The 20661-nt window shown below is 34.1% G+C and overlaps 4 protein-coding genes and 1 non-coding gene across 5 annotated transcripts; 2 read left to right on the top strand and 3 right to left on the bottom strand. All coding sequences in view use genetic code 12, as the record gives it.

Annotated features, from left to right (window-relative positions):
• Positions 1-61: 61 nt before the first annotated feature.
• CD36_50360 (Cold Sensitive for Fermentation protein 1 homologue, putative) lies at positions 62-8974 on the bottom strand (the record flags this gene model as incomplete). The annotated part of the gene is made up of 1 exon (XM_002420297.1): positions 62-8974. The coding sequence occupies one exon, from the start codon at positions 8972-8974 to the stop codon at positions 62-64; it is 8913 nt and encodes a 2970-aa protein (XP_002420342.1).
• Positions 8975-9308: 334 nt separating this feature from the next.
• CD36_50370 (conserved hypothetical protein) lies at positions 9309-10280 on the top strand (the record flags this gene model as incomplete). The annotated part of the gene is made up of 1 exon (XM_002420298.1): positions 9309-10280. One exon carries the CDS (start codon positions 9309-9311, stop codon positions 10278-10280), a length of 972 nt encoding a protein of 323 aa, XP_002420343.1.
• An 89-nt stretch (positions 10281-10369) lies between these two features.
• CD36_50380 (DnaJ-like chaperone, putative) lies at positions 10370-11692 on the bottom strand (the record flags this gene model as incomplete). Its single annotated transcript, XM_002420299.1, has 1 exon — positions 10370-11692. The coding sequence occupies one exon, from the start codon at positions 11690-11692 to the stop codon at positions 10370-10372; it is 1323 nt and encodes a 440-aa protein (XP_002420344.1).
• A 6646-nt stretch (positions 11693-18338) lies between these two features.
• On the bottom strand, positions 18339-18423 carry tRNA-Ser (CAG). The gene has a single exon. It is a non-coding gene; the product is annotated as a tRNA-Ser (tRNA).
• Positions 18424-19560: 1137 nt separating this feature from the next.
• On the top strand, positions 19561-20220 carry CD36_50390 (actin-depolymerizing factor, putative; the record flags this gene model as incomplete). The annotated part of the gene is made up of 3 exons (XM_002420300.1): positions 19561-19563; positions 19692-19702; positions 19809-20220. The coding sequence occupies 3 exons, from the start codon at positions 19561-19563 to the stop codon at positions 20218-20220; spliced, it is 426 nt and encodes a 141-aa protein (XP_002420345.1).
• Between the last annotated feature and the right edge of the window lie 441 nt (positions 20221-20661).

Genomic DNA, 20661 nt, shown 5'->3' on the forward strand with positions numbered 1-20661 from the left:
TAAAGGTAAATACTAAAAAAAAAAAAAAAAGGATTGTGTGCTAATAAACGATATATAATATTTATGCTTTGCCTAACATTTTGGAGTACTCCAATTCAATTTCATGTATTAGCTTTTGTAAACTAACAATAGCCAATTGGTGTGTTACGTGTGGTAGCTTTTCTCTGTGCAATCCAAACCATTCCAACGGCGGAGTGGCATTTCCAAGCTCTTTCAATTGAGGTTCCTCAATTATCGGTGGAGCCAAAGCAGAATACTTGAATTTTGAAGACTTTTCAACTTTTTCGATCGTTTCCTTTATTGCATCGTCAATTTTTTGAGTTGTATCTTCCTCGGTTATCTGGTGTTCCAATATTGCTTTAGCAATTGCCCCAGCACCTTCATCAAATGGCTGCATTTTCTTTCTATATTCCATTCTTGATTCTAACGATTTGGAATGTATAGTGTACATTTCTCGAATAAAGTTAATTGATCCCAAATTCCACCTTATGTCAACTGTTCCATTAAAAGTAGATTGGAACATGTATTCAATTAAATTGGAATTGTATTTTTGAAATGTACGCATTGAAATCCTAAAGGAAGGGAAAACAAATATTGTTCCTCCACTGGCCTTGTGGGCATGTTGTGTGAGTTCTGAAACAGACGCCTCATTAACAAATTCTTCCAGCACTGGCGAAACCGACGATAACGAAACCTTCAAATCATTGAATTTCAAATCCAACTCGTTGGAGATACCACTGGAATATTCATTTTGTTGAAATTTGGCTCTAGACTGGTCAAGTTTTATCACCAATACTTTGCTGTTATCCATCGAAGATGGGTAGATATGCATCAATACTTTTCCTGCTGACACATGAATTCTCGTCTCTAGTTTTTTCACTGTTTCTAAAATAGCATTCTGCGAGTACCTTCTTCTTTTCTTTTCTTCAAGCGATTTCCCCTTTGATGAGTCCCTAAGCGTTTCTTTATATGATCGCTGATTTTCTTGTATCATTCTTGATATAGTATTCTGAATATCCAAGAAATTGGAAGCAGTCAAAGATGTTATATATATCTCTGCTGTTTTGAACGTAGTTGTCATAAACAAATGATCTTTTGCAATTGATACTTCACTCTTCTTATTATATATATCCATGGAAAATTCTTCAAAATTGGCAATTGCAATTACATGATGGTCAAATGACATTTTCAAATGCAATTCCTCAACACCGCCAGATACTAAAATTAAGGGTACATCTAATGTAATTTCCAGATCAAGTTTCCAACTAATAGCGGTGTGTAAATTAATATTCTTGATAGAAAGAATACCTCCCAATCTACCAATCGAGGACAATGATACCTCGTTGACACCTGTTTTCAAATCTTGTGACCAATCAACTGACTTCTTAGAAACTGCCCAAAAGTTCTCGATACGCAAGTTAAAATTACCGAGTGATTGTCCAAAATCTACTCTGACATTAACGTTTGAAATAACAAATGCAACAATCCAAGGAAAGGCATATGTGGTTGAAACTTCCCTAAATCTTGAAGAAATATTTCTATTTTTGGCCAACGCCAACTCCTCAAATGTATCATCAATGGGTGACTCCTCTTGGTCCTCTTCTGGATAGGCCTGACCTGAATAACTTTCAAAGTATTCCTTGGGAAACCAAATATCTTTAAACAAATCAACATCTTGGTATTGTTTCACATTAATATAAGCATCAGCATCACTTATGGATCCAGATAAAAAGAGCCTAGTTACTTCACTGAATTCAAAGGTATTTGTTAATAAAATATTCTTGATCCCAGCAGATGCACTAATATCTCTAGAATATATGTGTTGCAATGAAACGGAAACAGAATCTACCATCATAGAAACATTAAACCCAGAGGTTCGGAAATCGCTACTATTCAACTGAATAAAGATCCCTTCAAGACCAACTATAGCAGCTACCTTTGCAGTTGGTTCACAACTGAGCGATAATGACTGGTTTTCAATTCTAACCCCAAAATGTATATCCGTATCGTCTAGAATTGTAGTAATAAAATCAGAACTTTGAGGCTGTTCTTCGACGAGTAAGTCATTGCTACTAACCTTCTTGGATTTTCCCAATAATCCTTTTGTGCCATTTATTATATCCATTACTACTGGCATGCATTTCGAATACAATGTGTTATCTGAAGAAGTAGTCAAAATTTCACCCATCAACTTATTTTTACCTTGATTTTTCTTATTTAAATATTTTATTGCCGTTTTGATAGCTGGTGCATGCAAATAAAGTGATGCTGGTGACTCGGAATCGTCGTGATTGTCTAGTCGATGTATCAACACATTTGAACCTGCAAAAGTCGTTATAAATTCTATTGCATCAAAACTACTGGTGAACAACGACTCCTTATGTGAAGTTGAAGACTCCCTTTCAATATCCTGATAAAACGGTTTCAGTCTTTTGTCCAAATATGACTGCACATTTGAAGCCAGGTTAACTGCTTTTTCAATAATTGCAACAGATGTGGAAAGAAACTTAACATCAAGTTCATCGCCATGCATTGATAAGCTCAAGTTCTTTCCCTTGCGATTATTATCAATAAAGAAACTAAGTTGCAAATTCGGCAAAAACGCTCTGTTCAAATTCGATTTCTCTGACAGTGTACTGTAAAAGTTTGAAGACCGATTGCCGTTAGCAACAGAAAAATACGCTTCCATTAATGTAAATTTCCCTAATTTGAATTCGGTAGCTGCAAAAAATCTTTCAGCCCCCATTATTATGCCCGGGTAGTCTTTGGAAGAGTCATTAAATAGCCATCCAACACAGAAGTTATAAGAAAGAAACTGAACTGTTGAAATTCTTGAAAAAATAAACTTCTCTAGATCACCATTCTCTGTTTCTGCAATGGATTCTTTTGGTTTTTGCTGCGTCTCTTGTGTTGTTGGTTTTGGCAAAGCTTTCAAAATTTCATCACTAATCTTTATCAATTTGAAAACGATTGGCTCTGATAAACATATTCTGCAGTACTGTGATTCAAATTGTAACGTTTGAAGGACTCCGAGACTATCAACACTCAAAAGCCTTATACCAAAATTGACATCAAGCATATTTGACAAACCAATAGGTATTTTCCTGTCAAGAATTGAAATACGAACTGCAGGGACAGATATAGAACCGTAAATTGGAACTAGTTGCTGCAGGCGTATAGGATCTTCACTTTCAACTTGGTTAACATTGTAGACACCTAACGCGAAGGATTCAACTTCAAATAAAAGTTTTGTTTTGTTAACAAAGCTCGATACACCCATATAGTCGTTGGAAAATTGTACTTTAAAAGCAAATTCTCTCTCTGGCGCGTCAGTTTCATTATGTTTCACCAGTTTATTATTAGCCAAAAGAGATTTGAAATCGTGAATCTTCTTTTCCAACTTAGGCAAAGTAATATCTGATAATCCAATTGCTGAAATTAAATTTGGTGACAATAATTTTGCGTATCCCATAGAGGACTGTACCGAAAACAAAATCAAATTCTCCCAAATTCCAACCTCTACCACATTAACAAATTTTGAATTCTCTATTTCTATGACATTATGTTCGTCAATGTTCATATTAAACTTTCCTTTTAAGAAATCTGCATCGAAAATAAAATTATCGTCAATCATACACGCACTTACAGTGCAGCCAATGGAATTGCCTTCCAATACAACTGGGCTCAAAATGTCAATTCTCCAATTAAACTCTTGAATACTCAATTTCAAAGAGATATATCCCAATAAGTCTGATATATTTAAAGTCGATGTAGACTTTGATTCTGATTCTGATAACAATTTCTCCACATACGGAACATCTGCTTCCAATATTGATTGCAAAACTGTAAGAATTTTATCATTTTTGTTTGCCATGTGTATGTCAACTTTGTCAAGTTCAAGGTCAACTTTGTACAAATCCTTATCAAAAGCACTGGTTCTGGCGACAACCCAACTAATATTCTCCATTGCTTGTGAATAAACAGGGTTAGATGAACCCCATAAATTACAAACTGCGTTTTTCAAAGTAAAAGAATTGGAAATACTTTTCATCTCTTCCTTTATGGTAGATATCGATGCCATGTTATTGCCTTGTAGCTCTAAAACCAAGGTTAAAAGCAGTATCTGTTGTCTGAATGCTTCAATGTAAATGGAAATACTCAAGTCAATATCTTGCAAAACATTTTTTAGTTCACCCTGTACTTCTTCTTCCTTTTGTTCCATATCATTACTCTTCTTATTCTCTTTGATCAGTTGTAGTAATTTGAGTTTATCCAACAATAGCACCGTGATACTACTCTGATATGCACCGAGTCCCACTACAACATCAACGGGTTTCCGATCTTTTGTGGTGTCTAAATCCAAAGTAGTAGAAAATTGCTGTAAAACAATATAATCGGTTTGATTCGACGATACCAATTTCAATGATATGTTTCCAAAAAGGAATTGCAAATGCATTTGTCTTTTATCCGAATTTGCAGTATCTCCTGAAAAAATACGGTTTAGCAATCTCAGTCGCTCCTCTTGGTTTGCCTCCCATGCTCTCCATTTTGAAAAAATCTCAGTAACTTCATCCAATGAATCTTGTGGTAAAATATAGCGTTTATCCCGCAAAATACCGTTGACTTCGTGGAGCCAATCAGCAGGAAGACTCTGTAAAATGTGTCGAAGACGAGCAATGACTTTCCAACTATCGAAAAATCTAATATGTTCCTTCTTAGCTCGTAAAATATATGCGGGTTTTGTCAAAACATCGGGATCGTAGTCAACATAGTATTCAATTGATGCTAACGTCAAAGCATGCACTAAACAGGCACTTGCATTTATTTTACGAGTATGTTTTTTTAATATCGAGTTCATCTCTTCAATGGTTTCAATGGTCTTTGTAATACCATCAACCAACCAAGTGGTTTGCGTGTCGTCAATGTTCAAACTAATTGTCTCGACATTTCCAGATGCTACAAAATCATCTGGTGTCAATTCCATCCAGTACTCAACTTCTTGTATCGTAAATATCACAGCAGCATTGAAAACAAATGGTTGTGCTACTGATATAAGAATGTCTTTTATATGCAATGCAAGTGAAATTTCTTCATTGCTCGTGATATTTCCTTCATTGACTGTTTTACTGGCCTTTTCTGATAACGCCAACGATAGATCGGAAATCTGTAAGGTAATGGTTGGATGTTTTTTTGCTTTTTGAGTGAGTTCTTTAGTATCAGCGAGTAGAAACTCTCCAAACTTTATTGACAAATCGTGATTCACAACTCTGCAATTCTTCACTGTTTTAATGGAGTTTATGAGACTTCCTAAAAACTTGATTGTGCTCACATTGAGCTGATCCATAATAGTATCCGCCGAGTAATCTTCCATTGCTTGCAACGTGCTGACGATAATTTCAATGCATTTGGGAGAAACAAACGCCTCTACATCTCCCAATTCAACAATAAAACTGTCATATTCTGTGTCAGGATCTACTTTGTACGATGGTGTAAAATCCTCATCTAAATAGTCATTTGTGGGTGGCATCCTATTGGTAAATGCGTATTCCGAGTCACTAGATATGCTGCTTGTATCAATGTCAATATTCAATTTCTTTGACATGTTAAAAGTCAATTCCGTTAATGGGATCGAAGCATTCGGTAATGATACTGGAGTAAATAAACAACCTTTGGAGCTTTCATAAAAATCATCCCTATACTCTTCCAAAAGAATAAATGGTGATCGATGAAATGGAGCATCACTGTTTCGCACATGAAGTTGCTGTGTTTCTCTATGGCCCAACATGTCTCTTTTCTGACAAATGTTGGTAAAAATCAATGATGTATTGAGAAAAGCAGCAATCACGTCATTTTTAAATACTTTTAGACAAATTGTTGGTATGGACACAACAAGCTTGTTGGAGTATCTATTGTTGCTCATGTCATTGTAGGATAATAAAAAATCTACTAGCTGGATTTCTAAACATGATGATGAATCTGGCCTCAATCGAAACGTGAAATTGGGACACTTGAAAGTGAAATTAGCTGCATCAAAAGCAGGAGGAAAAGCCACATCCAAAGCATTCTCCAGATCCATAAAGCCAACACCAAAATTAGAAATACCACCAGCAACTGCTCTCATGAACATTGGAGTGCTATCAACTAGCCAATCACCAGCACAAAAATCCCATTTACAATAGAAAGTTAGTTCCTCGGGTGGAACCCCAAACATTCTGTGCGTGTGAACACTAAAACCATCAACATGCATGTCAGCCCTTCTGTTAAAATAACGCTCCACGTATTCATTTACACTCAATAATGGATCTTGAACACTGTAATAATCTTCGACAAAAACAGCCGAAATTGGACTAAAGTCAACTTGCATGTCCATGTAGTAGTTGCAAAATCGTATATCTATATCTAGCATGTCAAAGTTTAACCCAATATGAGATTGACAACTATAGGTATGATATGGTAACATAACTAAACCACTTCTAACTTGAAATGTGAAAAACACGTCCATATCATTTTCAGTTTTGATTAGTTTCCAATAATTGGGTTCCTGTGAGGAGGTGCCATCCCTACTTTCTTGATCCTGCGACTCTTGGTTGGTATATTCTTCAAACGTTTTAAAATGTATATTGTCACCAAAATAGTTCTCCCTGACGGTGAATAGATACCTTATAACAAATCCATAAAACTTTAGAGACACTTCATCTCCCATGCATCTAATTTCAACATAGTCAGATGTATTAACTTCAATACCACTGAAGAACTTGTACAACCCATCAACACTAAAATGATTACTCCTTCCAACCACATTTGACTCTTTCCAAAATGCATTTACAGTGTGCCATGGTGGAGTATCAAGCACAAGATCAAAATGAGGGGTTGTGATATTGAACAGCACAGTGGTTGATTTTGTCAAAAGCCCATTTAGTGGCAAATTGATATCACAATCAAGCTCTTCTCCTTGTAAAGATAAGTACTTGTTTTTCTCAAAGTCTAATGGGTTATTGACAATATTTAAATCATTCACATTTAGGTAGAATTTATAATTAAGCAATTTCCACTTTATGTTGTAAATAAATAGACGGAAATATTCGTATGGCTGTGGGTCGCCCAGTCCAAAATCAGTAAACAAGTCGGAAAATAACATTGTATGTTCTCTTAAAAAAAAAATCTGAGGATTTAAACTGACTTGATCAAATTCCCAAGTACATTTGCCATTCCATTGCAAGGGGAACCCTATCTTGGCGTCTATTTCATGAGAATCAGCCATAAATAATACATCGTGATTTACAGATGATCGAATTTCCGGCAGATTAAAAATGACTTTCATTATGTTTGGCCACCCATCTTCCTTGGCAACGTATGAGGTGAAGGTACTTACATTTGACCCTTCACTTAGTTTGACTTCTAGCCATCCAAATGGACGTGAATTCTTGGTTGGACCATTGTTTGCAGCATTCAGTTTTATGAGTTCCTTGTCTTTACTTGGCTCTCTTGTCGGGATCCTTATAATCACTTCATCTTTGACAATAACGGTTACTTTAAATCCACCGTACTCTCTTTGCGACCCTGGTTTCAAAAAACCACGGGTTGGACTTGAGTCTCTTGCCACTGGAGGAAATAACATATTTTGTATAGGAACTCTTTCTCTATCTGTCCAAGGTCCGTAATGAATTGTCCCATTGGAAATTTCAACCTCAATTCCAGATTCAGGTGGCATTTGTGTTTTCAAGTTAGTTTGCTGTGGCTGTATGCCGGGATTATCATAGAAATAAATTAACCTAGTCGTTACTGAGTCCAAAATAAGACTATACTTGGCATATTGTACATCTGAGTTTAAGAATGCAAACACTTCAGAGTCATCTTGATTATCGCCAATATATCTTTTCAATCCTCGCCAGTTGAAATTTGGTTCATATCCCATGTTTTCCGGTTCTTCTTGTCTAAAAACCTTGTAGTAAAGTTTCCGTAATTTTTCGGTTGCTCTTTGATACTTGAACCAAGTTCTGTATTTCTTCATGTAGGTTAGTTTTTGGGTATCGTTTCTTGTAGGTTGTGAGTATTCTTGGTGTGCTTCCAAGCCATATCTATATTTCTCATACCCGATATTTGGTCTCATCCAAAGCTGAAAATTGTTAAATACGCAATCGTATAGTAGTCTATATGGGTCCAAAATATTGGGGGATTTAGCGACATCTATCGTACCAGATGCAGCTTTGTAGGACGCCACTAAAATAGAAGGCGTACTCACATTGCCAATTACAATAGCTCCTCTTTTTATCTTGACGGCAATAGGAAGCACTTGCAATAGAAAAAATAACGACAGACTATCTTTAGCAGTTTGGTCATTATTCAGGCCTTCATCTGAAGATGATGTATTGCTTGTCCTTTTCTTATTTCTGAATCTCAAATTGCCATTCTTGATATCGTCTGAATACAAACTAGACTCTTGGTCCGTTTTTTCTTCACTGCTAGAAACATCATTATTCTTCTGCAACATATCCATTATGTTGTCGTATGCAACTGTCCTATTGTATATAAATACCTCTAAACCCTCGATGACCAAGAGGAATCTGGAAGGCAGTTTGTCATTTCTTTTCTGGGATATTTCTGGTGTCTCGTTATCTATTTCAAAATAAAAATTTGATAGTCTGTTTAATTTGAATATCCAATATCTCCATGTGAACGTTAAGTTTATTATCGATATTGTCATATCTGAAGTCAGGATCGTTAGGTTTTTCATAAATAGTCGACCACCAAGTGGTGACACTTTGAATGACCGTATGTTGACATTTATTCTATACTGTCTCCATAGAACTATTTTAAATACAAAGGAGACAACAAACCCAAGTAGTCTGTGGAAATAAAATACAAATCCAAGTGATAAGATTAGCGTTAATATCCAATCAGCCCAGTATATCCAAGATGATAGCTTGATCGTAGACTCGGATGCCACCGATATATACAGCGACTCAAACGCCATAACAGAATGTAATTATCTGGATTCTTGTGAATTGAACTTTATAAAAGTCTACTTAGTTATTAAAACAGAAAGCGTATCTTTTTAGTTTGGGGGTGGCGGGACACTTTGAGTTGGTTCTTAGGAAGTGTGAAGTTTTAAGGGTTATAAGGAATCGAAGGAGGGCTGGGAGTTACGCGCTGTGTGGATTTTTCTTTTTCGTTGAAACACTAAAAGGAGAAAGGATTAAAAAAAAAAAAAACGAAAACATAAACAAATAAAATTAACGATTGCTCAACATCCTCCTTTCTTCTTTTCAGATTCATAGGAGAAAGTATTACATTATACATTATCAGTCATGTCCAGTCACATATTTAAAGATATTCAAGATAAAGAGAATGAATTGAAGATTTCAGGAATAAGGCGTAAGGGGATTATAAGTAATGAAAATTCTGGTCCACTCTTAAGTAAGGATTCGAATAGTAAACAGGTACAACAACAACCACAACCACAACAGCAGCAACTGAAATTTACAAATAAAAGAATTCCACTTGGAGGTAAGAACCACAATTCAAACAATTTGCTTTTGAATAGATCACATTCAAGCTTAAATACAAAGCCAACAACACAAGGTGTTACAAATGCTAAACCGCCAAGTTTAACAAAGTCAAATTCGAGTTTGGGTTTTTCTGTTGCACTGGATCAACAAACAGAACAACCAAAACAGTTTCCCCAACTGTTTGTTGTACATAATGAGCAGGTGTTGCCGGTTAAAAGAAAGCTTTTACTGGATACAAAAGATGAACTTTCACAAAATAACAAGAGGGTGAAACTTGAGAAAAAAGAGTCAGCTGCTAACACATTTACTGATTCATTGACTAAAACTATTCAAAATGCTTTGGCACCTGTTGAAGATTTGCAAACTACTATTTCACCAAAAACTGATCAACTAAATTCGTCTAATTTAACTTATAACGATGTCAATCGGAACAATGTCGATCCTATGAAACGTGAGCTGCGTATGAAAGCTATTGACGATTTAGTGGAATTGCATTGGCAGGACCCGATAGAAAATATTCCCGAAACTCGTGGATGTGAGAACAACGGCGGAGACCAGTTAGATGAATTGGATATAAAGCTTTTTTCGACACCAACTGAGAGTGTTGATGCTGTTGATATGAATCAAAACCATATATCAAATAACGAGCAAAACCTGTCTTTGGAATTGGAATTTGGAGACGAGAGTAATGTTGGAGAAATACCAATCATTGACGGTATTGACGAGGAAATTGGTTTGACTAGCGATGATTTGGATAATTTATTAGGATAAATATCTATATACAGAAATATAATTATTAGTATTCTTTTTTTTTTTTTTTTTTTTTAGTTTTCATTGCATTGGGTTTATATACATGGGCATTATTGTTGGGCACACGATTGCTCGTATCCCTGTTCGTTGTGCTTTCTATCCTGACTGTACTTGGGTAACTGATTGGAATCTATTATGGAAAAGTCAGTGAATAACTCGATACTTGGATCTGGAACATCAATCTCTTTTTCTTCACGAGCATGCTTAGTTGGAAGAAGATTTCTGATTTTGGCCAAATCATTCTTTTCAATATACCAGTTATCAGGCGGAAATTCAATCTCGACTTTCAAGTATAAATCTCCTCTGGAGGAATCGGCAGAATTGAACCATGATTTTTTGGGTGTGCTTTTAGGCATCCCTTCGCCAGATAACTTTAAATATTCACCTGGTCTGATCACCTTTCCTTTTGGGGTTGATATTTTTATTCCTCTTCCGTCCAAGTGAACTGCTACAAGCTTGGAAAACCCACATATAGAGTCTACCAAGGGTATTTTGACTTTCATGTACAAATCATCATCTTTTCTGGTAAACACCTTATGTGGTTTACATTTGTATTCCAATATAACATCACCAGTAACTTTTCCTGGAAATTGGTCCGATTCACCATTCTTGTATATGACCCCATGAGCAGGTGAACCTTTGGGGATCTCAAACTCCAATATTTTCGTTTCCTCTATGACTCGTGCCCCATGACATAATTTACACTTATCTTTCGATCGATATATCCTGCCAATTCCTTGACATGTAGAACAATCAACATAGGTTTGTGCAACCATGCCGGGTCCAACTCGTTTTATTTTTCTGACTTGTCCTTCTCCCTTACAAGTGGAGCATTGTTTTGAGACAACTGATGATGATTTGACACCTAATCCTTTACATTGAGTGCAAATAATATTTCTAGTCGAAGTGGTTTTGATAACTTTGCCTTTGTATAAATCCTCTAAAGTTAAGTCAACTTCTATATTTGCATCCTCGGTTCTGTTTGCTCTTGACAGGTGGTGACGAGGACCCCCGCCACCATTCATGTTATTGAAAAAATTATAAAAGTCATCACCACCATATTCATTAAAATGGGCACCTGCACCTGCACCGTAGAATTGATCAAAAGGGTTTCCAGCGAATTCAAAATCGGGCATTCCATTTAATCCATCGGTAGTACCATATCTATCATATTCATTTCTCTTTACCTCATCAATTAATATTTCGTATGCAAACGATATTTCTTTGAATTTTGTTTCAGAGTATTCTCGTTCTTCTTCGGCCACTTTATCGGGATGATATTTTAAAGCTAGTTTTCTGTATGCTTTTTTAATCTCCGCATTGGTGGCTGATCTATCTATTTCAAGAACATCATATAGATCGGTTTCTAGCATATTGATGGTAATGGGGCGGTAGTGTGCTGACTGGAATAATCTGAATTTGAGGAAAAACACCTTTCAAAAAAAAACCTCTTTCCTAATTTGGACTACGCACTGAAGAAAGTCGCACTCATAATTCACCCGGCCAAAAGTCCGTTTTGAGCAAAGCAAAATCTGTCCGACAAAAAAGATATATTTTTTCTGACATTTAATTAATTTCCGACAAAAATGGAAAATATCTAAGTAACTTCGCGGTAAATATACTCTGACATTTTTTTTTGGGCCACTAGCGAGGTGCTACTCATACGAAAAAAAGAATCGTCTTAGGCCAAATATGGCATAACTGAAATTATTCTCGCTCTAGTTGTTTTTTTTGGTCGACCAGGAATGAAAAAAAGGAAACAAAAATCCAATATTAGGCCGCACATGGCCAGTAAAAAAAAACCTCTCGTCTAAAAATTTGTAACCTTTGGACAAATGAAACGTAAACAAAAAAATTTTTTCGTCTACTAAAATTGGACGATGGCGAGTAATACTAAAAAAAGTTCGACGAAAAAAAAATTTTCATACTTCTCACCACTTTTTTTTCTTAACCAACAACAATCTTTTCATCAAAATTATAATGTTTCCATCAATAATCAATCAACAAAAGTTGGTAAAGGTTGTTTAATGAGCTAATTGGTTGGTTTCCCATCTGCTTCAAATAAATAAATCCCAATTGCTTTGACAATTCAGACAATTCCCAATTTTAATAGCTAATTAAGGAATTACTTTTAGACGGCCCTGGTTTCGAATTCAACGCCATTAATTTCAAATATGAAACAACATGAGTGCTTGGCAGGAGATTTATACAAAGTACAGTTCATTAAAAATTGAAAAAATCAAGCAAAGAATTAAAAAATTAAAAATAAAATAAAAAAAATTAAAAAAAAGAACTACTTTGGCTCCTTATTATATATTCAAACCCAAGTATGATTGGCGTGATTATTTGGAAATAGTGGTTATGTTATAAATCAATAAAAGATACTAAAAAAATAAAATAAAATATTAAAAAATTCAAAAAAAAAAGTCAAAAAATCAAAAAAAAAGAGTATCATAATATACTGTATATATCTTCAAAGTTGTTTTCGATTCCAAATATCTGGTAAATTGCCTGTTGCTATTTATTATCTTTGGCAGTATTTCAATAATGTGCATTTCTGGTCTGGTCAACATCATTTTTATTGGCTTTTGGGTGCTTTTTCAATTTTAATTGATTTTGAAGCTGGTATTGTAAGTTGCTAACGCCATCAATTGTTTCAAATTATATTTGTTCTTCTGCTAGATGGTTTTATCGTTTTTTGGTCAATCTGAAATCGGTTTTTGACTATAATTTGTTTTGGTCAGTCTGTTTTTGTTCTTTTGAGTGGTATTGACTAAATTGGTTTATTATTAGTTGCTATTAATGATGCTAAACTTCATATTCCACACAATTTACGTTATTATTGAAGTATATTTTCAATTTCTATTCAATACGTCGAATCATTGAAATTTCGACAATATGAACCAAGTTGAATACCCTGATTCCCTTGCTGTTCCAAATTATTATTTGCTAATGCTATAAATTATTGCTAATAGCGTCTAACCACTATTTTTTGATGGTTATTGGTATGGTCAATCAAGAAAGAGCACCTACCTAATGTTTTCACATTTGGCTGTATCAAAACAAGTGTTATCGTAACTATCTTGTTGGCCCAATGATGACTTTTAGTTCTGTTTGATAATATCAGTTCTAACTAACATTGGATTTTCTATCCAAATCAAGATGCAGTACTTTTGTATTGCAATTACAAAGGGTTTTAGATAGACCATTCAGCAGTGCTGTAATGATATTGCTTTTTATCTAAAAAACCCAGCTATTCTTTGGCGTTAGTGATATAATCAACAAATCACTAATTATTTGCTTGCCGTTGAATTGGTTATCGTTTACTGGTTTTAACTTGCTGTTGTGCCCATTCAGCGGTGCTGTAATGGTGTATTGGCTTGCTATTTGTTGCTTTTAACAAAAATAAGGTTATACTTTGCTGTCTTTGGTTATATTCAGGTTTTCAATTGAGAATCTGAGTTATTTTAAATATGTATTCTATTGCTGGTGTTATATCCTAATATTTATTGAAAATCTGGTATTTTTTGCTAAATATTTTTAAATTCTGTCCCAATGTTGGTTTAAATATGCTAGAAATGGTCATGTTTGTCTATTATTGAACTTTAATGGTGGTTTTTAAATGGTTTAATTTGCTACAAAAATTTATTGGTGTTAAACATATAATAACGAGGAGTGTGCTGCTAGAATGAACTCGTTGAATACTAGAGTTGGTCAAAATGTTGCTAGGTGGGCTTAATTGCTAACAGTTTCTGGTGGTAAAATTATTATTATCGGTTCTTCAAATTGGTTTAATTGCTGATGCTAAAAAGCTTCTGGTATTTTTGATTTTGAGGATAGTTATTTTTATGCTGAAGATGGTTCCATGAATGCTGTTGAATAGGGTCATGTTGACTTGATTTTATCCTTGGTTGTTAAAAGTAATAGGTTGGTGCTTTATTGCTACGACAGGTTGTCCATGTGGTCATAGTTGCTAGGCAACTGAATACAGAAGGTGCCGGTAATGATCAAAAGTGGAAGGTAAATGCAATTTGTTAACTAAGGGCAGGTAGGTATATTGGAAGTGGTCAAAAATAGCTGGTGGCTGGCTGTTATGAGGTGTGGTCAGACTGTTAAGGCTTGATGTGACGCTAGTGGTGACAAATGGTGGGTTTTTGGTGCCTCTTAAGTTAGGTCAGGTTGCCAATAAAAGAGTGTTTCTAATGGTCAAAAATGAAGGGTTTAAGGTGGTCCTTAACTATGGGCAGGTAGCTGAAGACATAGTGTGTTGCTAGTGGTCAAAAGCGATGGGTTAGCAAAAGGTGTTAACTATGGGCAGGTTATCCAAGATTTACGCTGCTGGTAGTGGTCAAAAATAGTGGGTTACTGGGGTCCGTTAAGTATGGCCAGGTTGCTCAAGACTAGATGGTCTGAGAAAGTTCAAAATCGATGATGTCCGAGTGGATTTTAACTATGAGCAGGTAGGTCAAAGTGAAATAGTCCGCTAATGGTCAAAAGTGATGAGTTATTGATGGTCTTTAAATATGGTCATGTTGTCCGATAACTGCTGGTTCAATTTTGTTGAAAAATAGCATGTTGGGGGTATCTTTTAACTAAGACCAGGTTGCTGAAAGCGTAATGTAATGTTAGTAGTCAAAATGGGATGCTCTACTAGTAGTTATTAACTATGGACATGTTGGTTGAACTTGAATAAGCTGCTAGTGGTCAAATATGATGGATTGAGAGAGTCTGTTAACTATGGGCAGGTTGTCTGACCCCAGACAAAGTTCATTCTGGTCGTAGCCAAGAGTTGTTACTAGTTGTTAACTATGGACAGGTTGTTTGGACGATAATGTGATGGTACTGGTCAAGAATGATGGTTTCCTGGTACTTCTTCAGTATGGGCAGGTTGCAAAGACTATAATGTGCTTAAAGTGGCCAAAATTGGTAGATAAATCCCGTTTGTTAAGTATGGACAGGTTGTCAACTCCAAAGTGTGCTAGGAGTAGTCAAAGATGAAGGGTTTTCAAGGTTTGTTAAGTATGGGCAGGTTGTCATGATCAAATGTTCTTATATTGCACTGAACTGCTACAGATGTTTATTGAGATGGTCTTTAACAGGAATATTCATGTTTGTATAGGGTGATCAGGCTATCACCACTTTTATAATTGTAGTACCTTTTAATTTAATGTTTTAGATCGAATGTTATTATTTACGACGAACAGTAGTATGTGAATGATGGTTAGTTAGTGTGAACAGGTTGTTCCTATCAGTTCGTGGATGGCTTGAAACAATATCAGGTTCTTATACATTGTATCTATTCAAATGAAAACAACGACATATATCGTTATATTTGAGCACACTAGAACGGTTTAATTAAAAGATCGTAAGTACAAGTAATATATTATTGATTATATCTGGCTTGCAAACAAACAGAGGTTTGATAATGTTGATATTTGTTGTTTTATCGACTGACTTGTTTGATTGATGATTATATTGAGGTTTTGTCAGAGTTTTTTACATTTCCATTGTTCTTTTATAGAATTCATAGGTATATTTTATATTTATATAATAGATAAATACCTTATTAATCAACTATAGAATTTTTAGAGTCATCATTAATCTGTATGTGTTATTAAAGTGATGTTTTATTGACCATATTATGTTGAATTTTTGACACTTAGCGAAATTTTTTTCTCATTTTTTTTTGCAACACTTCTCGCTATTTTTTTGAATTGAAAAAAAAAAAATGAAATAAATACTGATCCAACAAGGTAAATCTAACTGTAAAGCTAAATACAAGATGACCTGACCAAAGTTTTGCATTATGAATGCTGTTATACCTTGTAAAAATAGTTCAAGTATGTTAGAAATTCTTGAATTGGCAGTTTTATCTATTGAAGAATACTACAATTGGTTTAGAAAAGGACTTTTCGTTTTTTTGTTAAGGATTCTTACTTATATAGGAATCAGCCACAAATAATGTCTTTCTGACCACTTTTATAAATAAAGTTAATCCAATATCTATTTTGGTATACATTATAGAGGTATATATACCCTTTTCATATAACTTAAAGCCGTTAATCAGTGATATTATTCTTGTTTTAATAGGTATAAAGTTAAAATTATTTTTTACATATTTTTTCAGTGAGAATTGTAGCGTAATTTCAGCAAATATTGTAGTTTCTATTAATTAAAAACAATAAAAAACTGATGTATTCACAGTAAAGATAGACTAGTTAGATAGAGAGGGAATGTAAAATAAGCATCCACTTTTTTGATTGTAGTTTTGTTTAATTATTTGTGTCAGAGTTCTAGTGATTAATGTATTAGCATTAGTGAGTGTTTCAATATCAATTAAATGTTCAATTGAAAGCAACAAAAGGTATCTCAATTGGCAGGGTTATTTAGATAGAGAAAGTCTTTGCTAGTGCTTGATTTAAGGTAAAGGCAAGTGCTCAGAGTTGCTGTTTATTAGATGCATAGCATTATATCATTGATTATTCATTTATTATCTTTTTGAGGCAACAAATGAGAATCAACAGAAGCATAACATGTATATACTTATTATTCAAAAGCCAATTGTGTATTAATTTGAAATATCTATATGGTTGAACTTGTAGAACTTATCTATCTTCCAGTTACAATCAAAACGATGAACAATTAAAAAACTCACAGCCAGTGTATGACATCGGTAAAAGAATCGATATCTGGCCATGTTTGCAATACAAATAGCTCCTAATACGTCTTTACCTAGTCTTGAATTCAATTAATTATCTTACGAACGGAATGCAACCTAAACAAATCCCAGCATTGTACATTCGGACAATTACTGAAATAAATTGACATATTCTAGGCTTTCCAACAATATAATTATTTTTAAAACATGAAGCGTTGAATAAATATCACTCTCTGGCTCCTCAAATACAAGTATTTCTGATATAAAACCCCAGTGTAGTTCAATATGATTTAATTTAAACACATCATTTCGAAAATTGAGTAAAGAAATATCCATTGATGGTAAAATGTTCAAAAGAAACAGACTATAATCATCCTTCATTGCTTCCACTTATGCATTGTAGATCATATGTGATGATACAACAACAATCGATTAAAAAGTCACATAAATTCTCATACTCTAATCAACAGATGCTTGATTCTCCAATTCTTGTCCCAGATATCCAAAACCTTTTATTAAATTAGTATCCACTTAATCTCCACCATCTGAATTAACACCAGAATTAATTATATTCACATTAATGGCACTATTGAAAGGGATATTGGAGTTTCTTTAGGTTATACATAAAAATGATCTCTTGAACTTTGATCCAGTTTTTTAACCATTAACATGTCATATTTAGCTGCATAAAATGTATCCTATAATACCCAGGATCCTTTCAATAATGAATCTATAAGAAAATAGCATCTATTCATGTAGCTATAGCTGTTGTAGTATTAATAATGATGAAGTAATAAAGAAATAAGTTGCAGAGATTTGTTTTTTTTTTTTCGTTAAGTATTTTTCTACTAAGTAATTTTTTTGTCTTGATTTTTTGTCTTATTATTTCCTTTTTGGGCGTTCTTAGTGACAAAATTCGGACACTATTTCCTAATTGGTGTTGAGAGAAAAACCAGAATTAGGGAGACATTTTCTAAAAGAGTGCGACTTTTTTCATTTGAGCGCTTTCCTATTTAGGAAGCAGCCATACAATTCTTTTTTTTTGGAAGGTGTATTTAAACGCTCTCGAATAATCTGACTTCAGCTTCTATTTTTTTTTTTTATTCTGTTTTTATTTTGTTTTGTATTTTTTCTTCTTTTTTCATTGTGTGGTTTAGTTTAGTTTGTTTCCTTCTGCTTTGCTTAAATTTTTTTTTTAATTGATTTTCATGATCACACTATTAATCGTTAATTGTTTCATCATTTTACACATGATAAATAAAAAATAATAAGCACAACGTCAGATGAATTACGAAGTACATGTGACTGATATGCATACTGTCAGCAAATTAGGAAAAAATAAAAATTTCGAAAAAAAAAAATGGCGACACGAGCAGGGTTCGAACCTGCGCGGGCAATGCCCAAAGGAACCTGCATCCTTCGCCTTAACCACTCGGCCATCGTATCATTATAACTACCCGGAGGCAAGCACAAATGGTTATGACAATTGCGGTAGTGCTTCCACATTGGCATTTTAAGAAGTAAATTTGAATGAGATAGTTGGCATACGCTTTTTAATACTATTACCTAGTTGAATTACAATGAATTAAGGAGAATTTATGAAACAAGAGTGTCGATTCTGAATAATACCACTTCTATAGTATCACGTGACATTATTGATGATGTCCATCAAAAATAAAGATTACAAACATATCCCGTCCTATTATAAACTGAAATATGGAGCTTTTGATGTCAAATACGTCTTTTATTAGTTGTAGCTGTTTTGCAGGATTATTTAGTGAAATTTTCTTTTTAGTCAAAATTTGGAATTCATTTGCAACCAAAAAAATTCTTATACCAGATTCTGTTTAAAGTTGAGATATAATTACTCTAACAATTCAGTCTTATAGTAAACATAAGTTGATAAATCATTAATTTGATAAATTAAACCTAATAGCATCAATTAGAAAATAATTGGAAGTTGGTTAGATCATCAAACCTGGCTTATATAGTCATGTCTAGTCGAAATTGAAGCAATAAAGCCTCGTCAGCAAAAGCATATTTACTAACCTACAACTTGATCAGAAAGCTGAATCCCATCCTCTGATAAAGAAAAGGTTGTGATGCTTGATTAGAATTCATCAAGTTCTAACCTATGTCACGTGACAAATATGTTGCAACTGGAATCAATAGAAAACTACAAGCCACAAGTAGATGGAATAGTTTCCCCATAATAATTATGGCTGAAAACTACTTGACATACAACATACATTGCTTCAGAATATATCAAAGTTCAGAAAAATGTACAGGAAACATGTACCTTATTAAGCTAGTTTCTCCTTTTTATGATAGAAACACAAAACTCGACAATCTCTTATAAAACGTCATATCAGTTGATTATTATTGCCACGTCGTGTGAAAGTGTTCAATATTTTTTTTTTTTTCTTCTGTTTCAAGTAGGAAAAGGGAAAACTCACTCGTTGAATTGGTTTGAATGAACAACTAACGAAAAAAAAAAAAAATGGAAAAAAGAAAACTCCTCCCGTTCATAATTCTTTTGCTGTTTAATTAAGATATAACTTTTCACGAAATTACAATTCAATAATGGTATGTTACAAAAGAATGTTCTACTTTTCAAATGATAAAAGCTAATATTAATCAACTATGTTAGCATTTTGTCACGAGCAATTGAATGGAATTTGTATAATATGAAAACTAACACCAGCAATTTATAGTCAAGATCTGGGTATGTGCCACACTTAAAAAACTATTAGAGACAGCAAAGATTATAATTTAGGATTACTGTTCACAAGCAATTGAATACTAACGAATGTTTTTTTTTTCTTTTTTAGTGTTGCCGTTGCTGACGAATCGTTAACTGCATTCAATGATTTGAAATTGGGCAGAAAGTACAAATTTGTTATCTACACCTTAAATGATGAAAAAACCCAAATTGTCGTTGAGCAAACCTCAACTGAACAAGACTATGATGCATTCTTAGAAAAATTGCCAGAAAATGAATGTAGATATGCCGTTTATGATTTTGAATATGACATTGGTGGTGGTGAAGGTAAAAGATCAAAAATTGTCTTTTTCACTTGGTCCCCAGACACCGCACCAGTCAGAGCAAAGATGGTGTACGCTTCATCCAAGGATTCTTTAAGAAGAGCATTGAATGGTGTTGCTGCTGATGTTCAAGGTACTGACTTTTCTGAAGTTGCTTATGATGCTGTTCATGAAAAGGTTAGTAGAGGCACCCATTAGATATGAAATGTGTACTTTTCCCCTTGTTTTTCATCACGCTTTCTTGTAACTTTAAATCTATTGCAATAAAAGAAATTTGTTTTTTTTCCCCCCCCCCCCCCCCATTGTATTATGAAACATGCTGTAGATAGTTATACATAAATACAAATACAAAACTATTGTATAGCTATTGCAAAATAGTTGCTGAACATGGTTGTGGTCTCTTTTTTTTTTTTTGTTAAAGGAGTGGCTAATATATTACAGCTCGACAACAACGAAAAGAATGAAAGTCCAACCAAACTTACAGAAGTTTGCGTAATCAGGACAAAACTACAAAAAAAAAAAAGTCTCTCTTAATCCCAAGACAGTAAAATCAGAACTCATAGGGGAAAAAAAAAGTGGAAGGAAGAAAAAAACAAAATCAAAACAAAACATTGTACCACTTACTCACCTCACTCTCAA

The sequence above is a fragment of the Candida dubliniensis genome, chromosome 5, assembly GCF_000026945.1.
Source record: "Candida dubliniensis CD36 chromosome 5, complete sequence".
Lineage (NCBI taxonomy): Eukaryota > Fungi > Ascomycota > Pichiomycetes > Serinales > Debaryomycetaceae > Candida > Candida dubliniensis.